Raw genomic sequence first — 14,119 nt, 5'->3', positions numbered from 1 at the left:
TCTCTAAAAGAAACTAGTTTTGCATTGTAAAATGGATGACAGATGTTACTACTAATAAATCCAAAGTGAGAGAATTCTATTATTGAAAGCATATATAACCTTGGTGTTCTCAGTCAATTGCTTGCATTACTTCTGTACCATAGGGCCTTCCACTGGGTTTTAATTCACCACTGGACACATTCACATCTTCTGTTATCAAGCATTCTGTTTTCGTCATTTGCACCTTTTTCATGCAACCTAGCAGATGTTAAGTCTGTTGACAAATTTGGTGTGGAGGTTTATTGTGGTTACACTGGGATTGAAGTATATCCAATGCTATGCTAAGATGACTTGATCACACTGTGTCTGCTCAAAGGCAGGAACTGGCTCTCCACATGTTTGACTTCATTAACTATTCTTCAAAAAACAGTTTGTGATGAATTTGTGAGTAACTGACATAACATGAAACTTCCTTCTATTCTTTCTCTGTTTCTCTTCCCCTGTCCCGCCTGACATGATCATTCTCGGCCCTTCTGGCAATCACACTGGACTATTCAAACATTATCCCAGAATTTATGTCCATGACTTCCAGCTATGCTGAATGGCGGCTTTTTTATGTAAATGCCAGTGAAGTATTCCACTGCAACTGAAGCATCGCTGTTTTTTGTTAACTAATTATAATTTTCATTTGCAGAAATTTCTTCTACAAAAACTTAGAACAAACCAAAGCAAAATCAACTAAAAACAGCCAAGGCTCATAATGTAAAAAGTTCAGGAATGATTGATGATCTTTGATTAGATGGATAGAAGTTGGTGAGAAAATTAGCAGAAACTGTGAAAATAAAAAGCTTGCCTAAACTATATATAAAATCAGTTTAATATTTACAATGTAAATGTTCAAAAATATTATGGACCACATTTTATTTGTAATTTAAATACATTCACTCGGACTGTAGATTACCACATTTCAATTTATGCTACCTGTTGTGGATTTTGATTTCATTACCTTTTTAGAGGTAGCACTGAATTTCATATTTAAAATAATGAAAAAGTAGTTAAAATAATTATGATGTGCTTAGAGGTGTGAACCTTGATCTCAGCATATAAAAGAGCTCTTTTAAAAAAACACTTTTTAACATCTAGTGTTCCAATGCCCCGCCAGGATCCTTTTTCAAATTGCTGATAATATAAATTGTGGTTGCTTGAATTAGTCAAGTAAGTTTTAGCAAGAGTTATAGCAAAGCTGAGTAAATCTGGTATAGTTCTATGTTCAACATCTTATGAATGAATTCCCACATCACTCCTCATTTACAGTTCCATGAGAAATATTAGCTGTTGTTGCTAGACAAATGTGAAAGTGTCATGCTTAAAGTAATCTCTCTCTTTCAGTCTTCCAGAGTGCCTGCTTGAGTATGCTCCATTCAGCTCACAGAGACTCACAGTACCTCTTTCAAGGCCATGTGAATATTACTGTGAAAAATGTGTTGGAGGAGCATAGGAGAGGAGCAAGCTCCCAGCAGATGACAGCAAGCCCTGCCTTGCATCACCTCTGTGCAGGCTGAAGGCAGGGCCTCTGCCATGCTTCAGAGCATTTTCTTGTGTTGAGCATTTTCTTCCATACAATAACTCAGAGTTCAGACATTATCTATCATTTCTAATAGTGGCACTCACTGTTATGTCGTGAAGCATGTTCAATCACAGACTATTCCCACTTACTTCGTCTTAGGGCAGCAGCAAAATTTCAGGTAGGGCTCAAAGTCACAGGTCACAGTTCCAAACATTGGGTTTGGATGACAAAATGAACCTTTGATGGTCATGAATCTTCAAGTCTTTATGAGATGAAAACCTTGAAATGTTGACTGCCTTAGCCATGCGTATACTATAAAGTGTTAATGTGATGTTCTGTGTGACTCCATGCTCATTAAAGTGTTTTTTTTTTTAATCAGCAGTGGTTATTCAACTTGCCAGAGGACTGTGAAAAGCTGGATTTTAAGCAGTGTGTTCATCTGCTAGAGAGAAAGTCCTTCTGTAGCCTTCTAGACCAGAAGTCAATGGTGTTTTCCCCCTGTAGCATCCTTGTCTGGCTAAAAAACTTATTTTATGTGGTGAAACATCCCCAACAAAAAATGTAATTCATATCTACTCCTTTCTCTTCTTTTTCCTACACCTGTTCTTCTCTGCTAACATATCCCTGTTAGAAGACTGGCATCTTCTCAATATCAGTGAAAGGGAATGTAGCCAAAAGTAGTGACACACACACAAGTAGTGAGAGGGGTTCCTCCCTCATATTCAAGCATATGAAGAGTGAAGTCTAGAGCACCCCCCACTCCCTGCATAGCCAAGCAATCAGAGAACTCCATCATCTACTCATAAAGGAACTACTTTTTTTCTTCTGTTAAAGGTTCATACTGTTTCAAAGGTGCCATGTTTTATCTCCTGTCAGTACTTTGGATTCTATCTTTTGCTTACAGATATTAGAAGTACATGATACAAGGCATTGTTTTATGTCTTACATCTTTCAGTGTTTTCTTAATTGATAGACACGTGTTCATAGTGGTGGAAAAACTTAAAATAAAATAAGCAAAGAAAACATAAAAATGGGAAGCTACTGTGCCTATTGCATTTTTAGTTACCTACCTGTAACCACGTAAGCATTATGGACATTGTAAGCATGCTCCTCACACCAATGAAGGTGAATGCTGCATTGGATGTAGAAAAATGGTTCATATTTTGTATGAGTAACATTAGTGCAAAGCTGAACAGTACTGGATTGCAAGGGAAATCTTCTTTGACTGCATTTTTCCAAAGTTCATTTTCTATTCTGACAACATATCTCTTTTTTCTCTGTCTCTTCAGCTGTAACAGGACTTCTGTTGGGTTTTTTCATACTTAGATTGCTGTTTATTGAAATGATGAACAACATTCAAATTGTTGCATCTGTACAGGTGCATTATTGTGCTGGGCACCAGGAAAGCAGTTGAAATGCATAGACACTACCTTACTGTTTAATTCACTGCACCAAAAGTGCTTTTAACATACTGGATGAAATATATTTTGTTAAAACTCAAGGGATACAATTTCATAACCCTTATTCCTCAATTCTTTCTTTTAGGGAGCTAAACAGTCGGTCTTTGGGGGCATCTTTCTAACCACCTACTAAAGTAAAAATATCCCCTTTCTAAAATGTACAAATTTGATGCCAGGCTAGAAATGCAGAAAATAGTGTTTTTCTCCTTTAAGAACAGTACTCCAGCAACGTTAATGGTTTTGACAAGTTCCTTTGTCGGGTTCTTAAATTCTGCGCTTGTGACATTAATGCAGTTAGTATAGTTTATGGTTGACAGTTGGGCTACAGAGTAGCTTGCATTGAAAAACATTGAGGAAGATTATGGCATTCCTTGAAAGCAGTGTAGCATTAGTAACAGAAATGGCCATGATGAAGAAAAAGGGAGAGGCAGACTATATGGTCTGAGAACTCCTTTGACAGACTGCTCTTATTTCCTTTTTTCTCTCTTGCTCTTTTGAATGCAAGAAAACAAGATGCTTCTACCCCATTCTCAAATTGAGACGTAACTTGATTGAAATGATTTATAGAAAAGGAAAAGAACACTTTTATGTATTCTGTCAATATATTCAGGCTACTAACAAGTGTTGTGGTGTACATATGAACCTGCTGCTCATCTCATTATTTAGCTCACCACAAAAATCTATGTGATGTGAAAAAGTAAAGCTTAAAGAAAAGACTGCCTGCATTGTAATGTTTTCTCCTTTATTTTTCATAAAAAAGTAAGGAGGATGTTAAAGCGCAAATATTAGTGTGTTAAAAATATTGACTGGATAGAGCAAGCATGCTTTTTTGTTTCCCTAATCTTGATTCTTGGCAAGCCCCACTTTAACCCTGATTTAGTGTAATCTAAATCCTAACCCTGTCTGGAAACTAAGCCTTAAATCAGAAACAGTAATCAAGGAAATTCATATTGCTGCCCTTTGCAGTCCTTTTGTCTTTCATTCACCAGTATAAAATATATAGTATTTTCCTTGTATTTGCATATGGAAATTTGTGGGATGCTGTATCCTCTTTGCTTCAGAAGTTTAGCATTTCTTTTCCTAGATACATGGTACTTTGCTCTTAAAACACCACATTCTGTGCCTTCGTTTAATTACCACAGACTCTTGAGTCCTCTCTTTGTGTTAGGTAAGGGACATCTGGTAGGAATGCTTGGATTTCTGGATTTCCTACCTTTTTTTTTTTTTTTTTTTTTGGGGGGGGGGGGGGGGTTGGGGGATGGGCATGGCTTTCTGTATTTCTTGTTACATTCCACGTGAACAGAACAGACATCCAGAAGTTCAAGCATAACCAAATTTGAAAATTTGGGCACATTGATGTTAAGATGCTATGCTTTGCTCTAAACTATGATATGCCTATGTACAAATTTGAGAATAAACCCTTGTTTTGAGGCTTGTGTTTTCATGAGTCATGGCTCTACAAATGCTAATTCTTGTTGTTCAAAACATCATTGTTAAAGCAGAGTGAGAGATATTCCATTGTTCATGTGAGTGAGACAGGTCACTTTGGGAATAACTTGCTGTGTGCAGTCTAATTTTGCAGATTTTGAGAACTGCTGAAAGGTGCAAATTCACTTTTCCATTTTCATGTCCTTATGAAGATATTTAATTTCAAAGGCTCAGTGCACTCATTTGTTAAAACAGAGAACTTATTTAAAGCTAAATGCTAATAAAAATGAATGTTAACTGACTTAATGCAATGTGAAATTGCTGCTTCAACATTCATACAAATGATAATTCAGTCTAAGTGGCTCTATGTTCTGTGATATAGACATTACTTTGCAATTTGCAGGGTAATTGCATACAGAGCTGCTAAACAAATTTGTTTTCTTTTGTATCAAAATGTGCTTTGCACATCTCTTCAGTATACTTTGAAATGCATGGGTTTTGATGGAATGGTATGGACAGCTGTTCTTATGTTGAATTTTTACTGATCATCTTATCAATGCCTAATTCACTTTCCTTATGTGCTAAAATTGTGTGAAATTAAAGAGAACTCCCAACTGATACCAAGATCTATTTTTCTAGCATAGCCATTACCCTGCTTTACTGATGTACAGCACCACTAAGAAAAAGTATCCATCTGTATATAGCAACTTTGAACAAAGGATCCCACAAAATAATTTATTATGTGTTCATAATTATTTCTATTTGCCAAAATTCGCCTTGTAAAGTGTTTCAGTATGAATAATGTTTATTAACTGGCACTTCTCTGATGCTTTATATCTTTGAAATACAATTTAATTTTTATGTATAATTAGAATTGGCTTTGGTTTTATTTTTCAATTCCTTTATATGCCTGGTTCTTCAATAATAGTACAGAATACCAACTTCACTGCAAAATGGTGATTTTAGTTCCTCCGCTAGTCTCTTTGATTTTACTGCTCTCAATCCTGCATTCAGTTCAGTAGGAAGAAGAATGATTTTGAATAATACGGTCATGATGTCAAAACAGCGCAAATTATATGCTGCTGCCATCTGGAATAGTGAAAATAAAAGCTTTATTTACACTGTTCTTTGAAATAATAAACTTTATTGTAGCAGTTTATCTTCAGTATCTATAATGTATTCTGGGAATGTTCCATGTGTGCCTTTTTATCCTGTGAGCTACAGAATGACTAAAATTTGCCTGTGGCAAACCTATCAGTGAATCTTGAAATAGATTCACTTTCTTCTCTTCCTGAATAGAGCAGAAAACCACCTTCCATTTGCACAGTAAGAATAAGTGGTTTACATAAGCAAAAATTTCAAGAGGCAGTCAAACATTACAAGTATGTATTTTAGTTAGGCAGATTACACAGATTTAACTACAGGTCAATATTCTGTTCTACATATGAATATGAACTCCAGATTCATACTCTGGAATACGGATGTTTCAGTAGTGAAAATAGTTAATACAAAATCAAATACTTAACAAAAATAGCGAGTTTTCTTGACAACTATCTGGCCTTGAGTCCTGGTGGTATTAGCTTGCCTTTATAGTCTGTAATCCAAAACCAAAGTCATAACTATTTGCTTTGGATACTTCACATTTGTAGTTCATGTCTATTTCATAGTAATATCATCATATTGTAATGTAACTCAGAAGACTATTCACACTATTCGGTCTTTCTTGTTAAAACATGATGGTGATTGCCAGAGTGATTCAGTAAGGTAGCTATGCAAAATTTAAGACTTCAAGACTTAAAGACTAAAAACTCAGTCTGTTTCTAAAAGCAGAAACTCTTCTTGCTGCCAGCAGGGCCTACACATGATCTGAAAGTAACATTTTACAGAAAAAGAAGTCAAAATGTTAAGAAGCTGTGGCACAAATCCTAGCTAAATATGACTGTCTTCCTCTTTCTTTAGCTGTGTTGTATATTAGACATGCAGGTTTACCACAAAGGGTCAAAGTCATTGTACTGAAATCCTCTTCTTTCTTTGGATCCAGCTTTTGTATATACATAGTCTTGACAATACACCTTCATAGCTTGGGAAGTTCCTGGAATCTTATGAAATAATTACATCACTAAAAATTTTTTTTAAATATTGCAACAGCACATTTTTTCTTTAAAATGAGAGGAAATAGAGTTAAGTGATGAGCAGAACAGAGTTTATAATACATAGTTGTGGCACAGCTATGCTTTTTTTCTATCAATACCACTAAAAGCTAAGTATGGTTTCTTTTTTGGTAGAGCATAATTGTAACTTGTGGCTATTTTCAAAATGCCACTCCGGAAAAATTACTCTTGACACAGAAACACTGAGTTTGAGTCTCTACCCTAAATGCTATTGTTTTTATGAGGGCAAGCTCACCTCTAGGATGAATGCAGCAACACGTAAATTTACGTGTTTTACATTTGTTTTAGGTATACTTATATTGAAGTCTGAATTTAAAGGGTTAAAGCTAAAATGTTTTTTCCAATCAAGTCTCTTGGAAGGGAAGCAATTACTAAACTGGCAGCAGAGACATTGTTTACAGAACACAGAATCATAAAATCATAAAGTGGCCTGTGTTGGAAGGTATCTTAAGGATCATCTATTTCCAAACCCTCTAGAATGCACAGGAACACCTTCCACTAGACCACGTTGCTCAGAGCCCTGTCCAACCTCACCCTGAACAATTCCTTGACAGGTTCAATTCCAGCTTCACCTAGGCCTTCCTGACCTCATCCCTGCACAATGATACTTAATCTCTCTTTTTTTCTTAGGTCGCCACTCATCCTAGCTTCAGCTGCCTGTCCATTTGCTTCTTTCCCTTCAGTCTGACCAGCAGTTCCCTACTCAGCCCTGCTGTTCCCTTGCCTTTCTTGCCCAGTTTCTTGCTCTTGGGGATTGTCAGCTCTTGCACTCTGTGGAAGGCTTCCTTAAAGATCTGTCATCTCTGTTCCACTCTCTTGTTCCTGAGGGAAGTCTCCCAGTGGATCTCACTGGCTATTTCCTTGAAGAGCCATAAGTCTGCTTTCCTAAAGTTCAGGAGCCTAGCTTTGTTCCTTGCCTGGCCCATATCCCTCAGGGCTGCAAACTCCACCAATGATCACTGCAGCCCAGATTCCCTGCAATCTTGACATTCATGATCAGCTCGCTTACACTGGTGCCCATCAGATCCAGGGTTGTATCCCCTCTGGAGGGCTGCTGCCTATTCCTTTGCTCCAGAAGGTATCCCTCATGCTTTTCCAGAGTCTCCTGGCTTGCCTGCAGCTTGCTATGCTGCTTTCCCAGCAGATTTTGGGATGGCTGAAGTGCCACAGCAGGACAAGAGCTTGGGAGCATGATGCTGCCAGGCTTCGTCAATAGGGTCCCTTTGATCAGGGGTCTGTACTTAAAACCATCCACAAGGTTCTCTTTGTTGCCTCAGTCCCTGATTCTTACCCACAGGCTTTTGACTTGCACATGGCTGTTCTTCAGAGGCAGGTCTTCACACTTAGTCTACCTCCTGATGTAGAGGGTGACTCCTCTGCCCCTCTCTTTCCTCACCTGTCTCTTCTGGAGAGGCTGTAGCCATCAATAGTCACACTCCAGTCACATCCCACCAAATTTCAGTGATGGCAAGAAGAGCATAACTTTCAATCAGCAGAGTGTCATCCAGCTTCTGTTTGTTTTCCATTCTGTGTGCATTGGGTGAGCAATGTCAAATGATCGAATATACAGAAAATTGAGAAATAATGAGTTAAGAGAGTGAAAAGAGTTAAGAACCACGATACAAAGCAAGGCAAGGTCATTTTGTAACATTCTCTCCTAAGGGCTCATCTGGTAACCTCTCTTTTTGCTTGTTTCCTACATTATTCAGATCATACACTGAAAAATAACTTTTGTGGAGTTTGTGCAGTGATTGAAAATTATACTCATGCAGTACTAAATGCATTATTTTAATGCCAATAATGAAATTCAGCACCTTTAAGACACATAACAAATTCAAAGAATGTGGCCTATTTCTAAATCACTTGTATCTGTCATCCTAAACAAAATACGTATTACATATATGTCACTAAGCCACAAGGACAGAGAAATCTGACCTTTAATGGTCTCTCAAAATGACAGTACCAAATGGCTTTGAGAAGGTCAAGTCTGATTTAAATTGTTGATGAATTGGAAACTAATTGACTAGAACTGAATATTGCATTGGAAGATCTAATATATTACTATACTATATATAGTAATATATACTATAGTTTAGAGTCTAATGAACATATGAATGATTAGTAAAAAGTATTTTCTGGCCACCTCACATAAATTTGTAGAGCTACCAATATATAAAAAAATTGTAAATAGTTACTTTTCTCTTACTGTGGCTGAGATGCAGTTGTTCAATGATTTGATGCTTAGCTTTGTTTCACAGTGTTTGATGATCTGTCATACTTGGTATCACTAAAGTGTAAAGACAGTTGTGCAAATCATGAATAAACTTAGACAAAAAAAATTAACATCTTAAAAACTAAATCCACTGTGATAAGCCCTCCAATTAGAAAATTTATAATTTCCCTGCTCCATTTGGTATTGAATATCTGGGTTTATTGCCAGATACCTGAAAGCCAGGTTGGATACCAGCCACAACTGTCAAAAAAATAACAGTTCCGGATATTTGAATGTTACATTGTATTGTTTCTCATGAAAATTTCATGAAGAGCATTCATTCAAAGAGATTCTATGCATAAGGCAGATGGATGGAATTTAATTGCCCTTATTAAAAATAAGAAAGGGAGGCTTTTTACTACTCCATCCTATTGGCATTCAAGATGGATTATCTTTGTTGTACACTTAGGTGTTTGCAAAAGGGGCTCTAGGGTTTTCTGCATAAGCCAAGTAGGAAAGGTAAGGTCATAAAAATTCTATTCTGTGTCACAAGTCGAATCTTGTCAGCTAATACCAAAGCAAAGACTTCTATAAGCAGACATGAAACATACCTTTCTTTGGGAAGTGCCTATGGCTGGTGAATGATTTGACATTTATCAGCTGATTGGTAGAAATCCTAGTTCTGCGGAGTCATGGAAACTTAGCAGACAGTTGCGTTCACTGTGCCAAGGCTCTGGGATGATTGTGAGTTGGGTGCAGGTTACTTCTCCTCTGTTCTCCCCCTTGCAGGTATTAACATTGAAAGAAACAGATTGACCCACATGGTTCCATGACTAGTGTCATCACCAAGTGTTGGTTTCTTTGATAATGGGATGGCCTATATATGGCACCAGTTTGCTGAATGGAGACAGGATTCAGCTGTCTGAGGGGGAAGAGAGTCTTTGGTCAAGGGCTAGCAGGGCTTATTGATAGGGGTATAAATTAGATATGACAGGGGAGGGAAATATCATCAGGTCTACTAATGATAAGGTGTGGGACGGCATGCCACAGAAAGCCAACTTCATTGAGGAGCAACTTGAAACCCCGTTGTGCTAACACATGCAGCATGGATGGTACTAGAGATGTGTGGATGCCTACACGTCTATGGCTTTAACTGGCATCATGGAAACAGGGAGCTCTTCTATTACTCAATGTTAGAATAAAATGTTAGAATAAAAGAATGCAGCCACTACACATCATATTTGAAAACCCATGGCAGTCTGGTGAAGTTCCTGCCAATAGAAAGGGGAAAACATGACCCCAATTTTAAAAAAGGAAATAAGGAAGACTCAGGAACTGCAGGCCAGACAGTCTCACATGAGTGCCTGGCAAGGTCATGGAGCAGATCTTCCTGGAAACTAAACTACAAGATACTGAAAATAATGAGGTGATTGGTGACAGCCAGCACGGTGTCACTGGCCTTCTAGGATTCTGTTACAGCAGTGGTGGACAAGGAAGGGGAGCAAAAATCATCTACATGGATTTGTGCAGAGCATTTGACACTCTCCCAAATGTCATCCCTGTCTCTAAACTGGAGAGGTGTGAATTTTGCCAGGTGGAACTCTGGGAGGATAAAAAACTGGCTGGATGATGGCACTCATAGAGTTGCAGTCAACAGCTCAATGTCAAGTTAGAAACTAGTGACAGCTGGGGATCCTCAGGGATTTGTACTGGGACCAGTGCAATTTGGCACCTTTGTCAGCAATATGGACAGTGGGATTGATTGCTCTCTTAGCAAGTTTGCCAGTGACACCAAGCTGTGTGATGGGGTCAGCCACACTGAAGGATGTGAATTTGACCTTTAACAGGCTTGAGAGGTGGAACCTGAGGAAGTAGTGCAGCAAGGCTGAGTAAAAGGTTCTGTACCTGTGTTGGGATCATTCCTAGCAACAATTCTGATGTAGTGGAAAATGGATTGGGACCTACTCTGGGAGAAAGACAGGGTTGTTTGTGAATGAAAAGTTTGATATGACCCTGCAATGTACACTCACAGCTCAGAAAGCCAAGTGCATCCTGGGCTGCATCAAAAGAGGCATGTCCAGGAGGTCAAGGCATAGGCTTATACTCCTCTGTTATTTTTTTATGAGACTACCGCCTGGAGTACTGCACCCAGATCTGGGGGCTCAAACCAAGAAAGACTCTGATTAGTAAAATGAGTCCAGTAGAGAGCCATAAGTTGATGAGAGGTCTGGAATACCTCTTCTACGAAGAAAAGCTGAGAGTTGCGTCTGTTCAGCCTAGAAAGGAAAAAGCTCTGGAGACCTTGATAAGCTTTCCAGTACCTAAAGGGGGCTACAAGAAGGCTGGAGAGGGTTTTTCAAAAGGGATAGGGAATGGGAGATTTGCCCTAAGCTGAAGGAGGGTAGGTTTTGATTAGATTTTGTGAAGAAAAGCTTTAGTCTGAGGGTGGTAAGGCACTGAAATAGGTTGCTCACAGAGGCTGTAGGTCCCCCATCCCTGCAGGTGTACAAGACCAGGTTGGATGTATCTCTGAGTAATTTGGTCTAGTGGAAGAGGTTCCTGTGCATGGCAGAGGGGTGAAATATAGATGACCTTTAAGATCATAAACAATTCTATAATTCTGTGGTTATCTATGTGCACTTGTGTTGCAAGCAATTAAGTAGCTCATGAGCAACATCACACCCCAGGAACGACAAAAATCTGTAGGCTGTATTTGTTTGCTATACATTTTTTTGGACAAGTCTGAGGACTTGTCTGACCTCTTTGAAAATACGACACTTCTTAACTAAAGAGTTAATGTTGAACGATTTCTCCTGTTAGTTTTATCCCGTAATCAATTGCCTATCAGTAATGACTAGTCAAGACATTTAATAACATGTGACTTATAGTTAGTGTTTGTAGCCATTTTTTTAATTAACTATTTTGTATCAGCATTTTGATTAATTGTTTGTTGTTTACAAACAATTAGGTGATCATTGAATGTTAAGCAGGATGATGATTTAGGCTTTCATGCAGTACTGCACAATGAACATGAAATCCCTCAATTTATACATTTCTTTTTCAGAGGATCAAATTCCTCGAGGTTTTCCAACGATTGATATGGGCCCACAGCTGAAGGTGGTTGAACGAACTCGTACAGCTACCATGTTATGTGCTGCCAGTGGCAATCCTGATCCTGAAATAACTTGGTTCAAAGATTTCTTACCTGTTGACACAAGCAACAACAATGGCCGCATCAAGCAGCTACGCTCAGGTAGGGTCTTGTTACTGTTTCCACCAACGCCCAGAGTTGTTCTCTCTCACTTTTTCTTTCTTTTCTTTCTCTTCCTTTTTAAAAAAAATTTTATTTATAGGTAATAATTTCTCTTTCCCCTTTCCTTTTCTGTGTTACTGAGTGTGTTGTCCATGTCTGTGATGTTGTCATAGCTTTCTATAGAGTCTGTCTCTGTGTTTTGCAGCTTCTGTTTACTCCACATTGCTCACTGCTGTGACTGTATTTTTTGATAATTTTTTTCTTTACTGCTTTTTGCAGTACTTGATGGATCCATTTTCTCCTCTTTCTTTCTTCTTTCCTTTTAATTTTTTTTAACAAATTTATTTCAACATTGGACTTCATTCAGAAATTGCAAGGAGTACCAATGGTTATATTCATCAAAACCAAAACCTGCATTAGACACTTCAATTAAAATCTAAAATGTGTTTATTGCTGTCTTTTCCACATTTGACTTCACCAAAGATTAGCCAGTTTGGACACATCTTCTTTCCTCTCACAAATACATAAAGCACAGTACTTCTTCCCAAGCAGATTTATACCCGGAAAAAAAAAAAAGGAAATGAAATCTTTGGGTAATCTATGGAACAAAGTTGGGGTTTTTTGCTGGCTGAGCATTTTTTCCAACACATTTAGCCACAGTAGTGTGCGTCCACGCTAAAGCTTTATGAATCCTATATTTTCTGGATCTACAGAAGTCTGCTTTTGGTGTAGATTCCAGCTCTTGCTGCTGTCTCTCTCTCTTTGCCCCTTGCACCTCCCTAGCAGTTCTTTCACTCTCCTCCTGCCCTAGTTTATTCTTTTGCTCTCTTTAGATTAAAAACAAGACAGAAAAAACCCAAAAAACCAAAACTACCTCTAAATTTATCAAGTTTAAAGCTTATCCCAAAATATGATCATTGATCATTGGGATATAATGAGCTTTTTTCTTTGACAATTGTAGTAGATATCGTTGTAGAATCTAAGTTGTTTAATCACGTGTCTTCCCAGAATTCTCAGCTTTTGACCTGTCCTGTGATGTTAAATCGTCTTGTTAACCTACTTTTTGCTTGTTGTCAGCAGAACTGTGTAAATTAACCTTCTGTTAATGTAAATTAAGATTTTTTCACATGTGACATAGATGATTTAGTATATAAAGCTTTAACTGAAAACTTGTACCAAATTATAAGGAATATAATAATATTTTTATGCTGTCTTTCTTCTCTCCGTATTTAAATCTCCAGAATCTATTGGTAAGTGCTTAGTTCTGAAGCGCACTTCACCCCCACTAATTTCCATATTCAGAATATTATGATTATGATTATGATAATTATTATATGATTAGTATTATTATTCTTAAAATGCATGGCATGCATTTTACTAACAGTCAGTGTAGTCACCAGATCCCTATAGTGGCGCACACGCACACCTGCACAGAAATGTTGTCTTATCAGTCATAGCAACACCTAAAAGAAACAGTACACATGTATCACATGGATCTAGAACAGTAAATACCATAATCCAGCCTAAACTGCAGTGTTTGTTTTGAGATAGACTTCAGTGTATCCTCTTTTTATATATATATAGATCTATATATATATATTTAAATAGAATTTCCAATATTTTCCTTAAAAATGTCAAAAGTACAGTTTTGTAAAGTTTCCTTTAAGTATTTGAGGGATATTTGATACATATCTAACCCTATATAATCAAACGTCTAAGAACTCAGATGCTACTCTGAGAATGGCAGTGCAGCCAATTATAGCCTTTTCGCCCTTTGTGGTACAATGCAACTTGCTTTTATAACCTGATAATACTATCTAATATATTCCTGTTTTAACAGTATAGTAATTCAAGTTTCTCTTAAGACCTTATTTAATTCTGTAAATCTAATTTGATTCTTCTTCCAAAGCCCTAGCCTCCTTCTTCTCGTACTAATGCTTCTTCTTTCTAATCTTATTTGCATTCATATTATCCACCCAGGTGGTACACCAATAAGAGGTAAGAGTGCTGAACTAACGTTCACAGAATGATCTTACTCATTCTTTCTGT

General features: G+C 37.6%; 1 protein-coding gene across 1 annotated transcript in view; it reads left to right on the top strand.

Moving 5' to 3' along the window:
* PTPRD (protein tyrosine phosphatase receptor type D) overlaps positions 1-14,119 on the top strand; it is a 366,236-nt gene that overhangs the window by 212,068 nt on the left and 140,049 nt on the right. The window contains exon 5 of the mRNA XM_083884531.1: positions 11,882-12,070. Coding sequence (XP_083740657.1) covers positions 11,882-12,070 — 189 coding nt within the window. The remainder of the gene's footprint in view (positions 1-11,881; positions 12,071-14,119) is intronic.

This window comes from Zosterops lateralis (assembly GCF_965231275.1).
Source record: "Zosterops lateralis genome assembly, chromosome: Z".
In the NCBI taxonomy this organism is placed as follows: domain Eukaryota; kingdom Metazoa; phylum Chordata; class Aves; order Passeriformes; family Zosteropidae; genus Zosterops; species Zosterops lateralis.
Note: the sequence above shows the minus strand (reverse complement) of the source record. Positions and strands in the feature narration are given on the sequence as shown.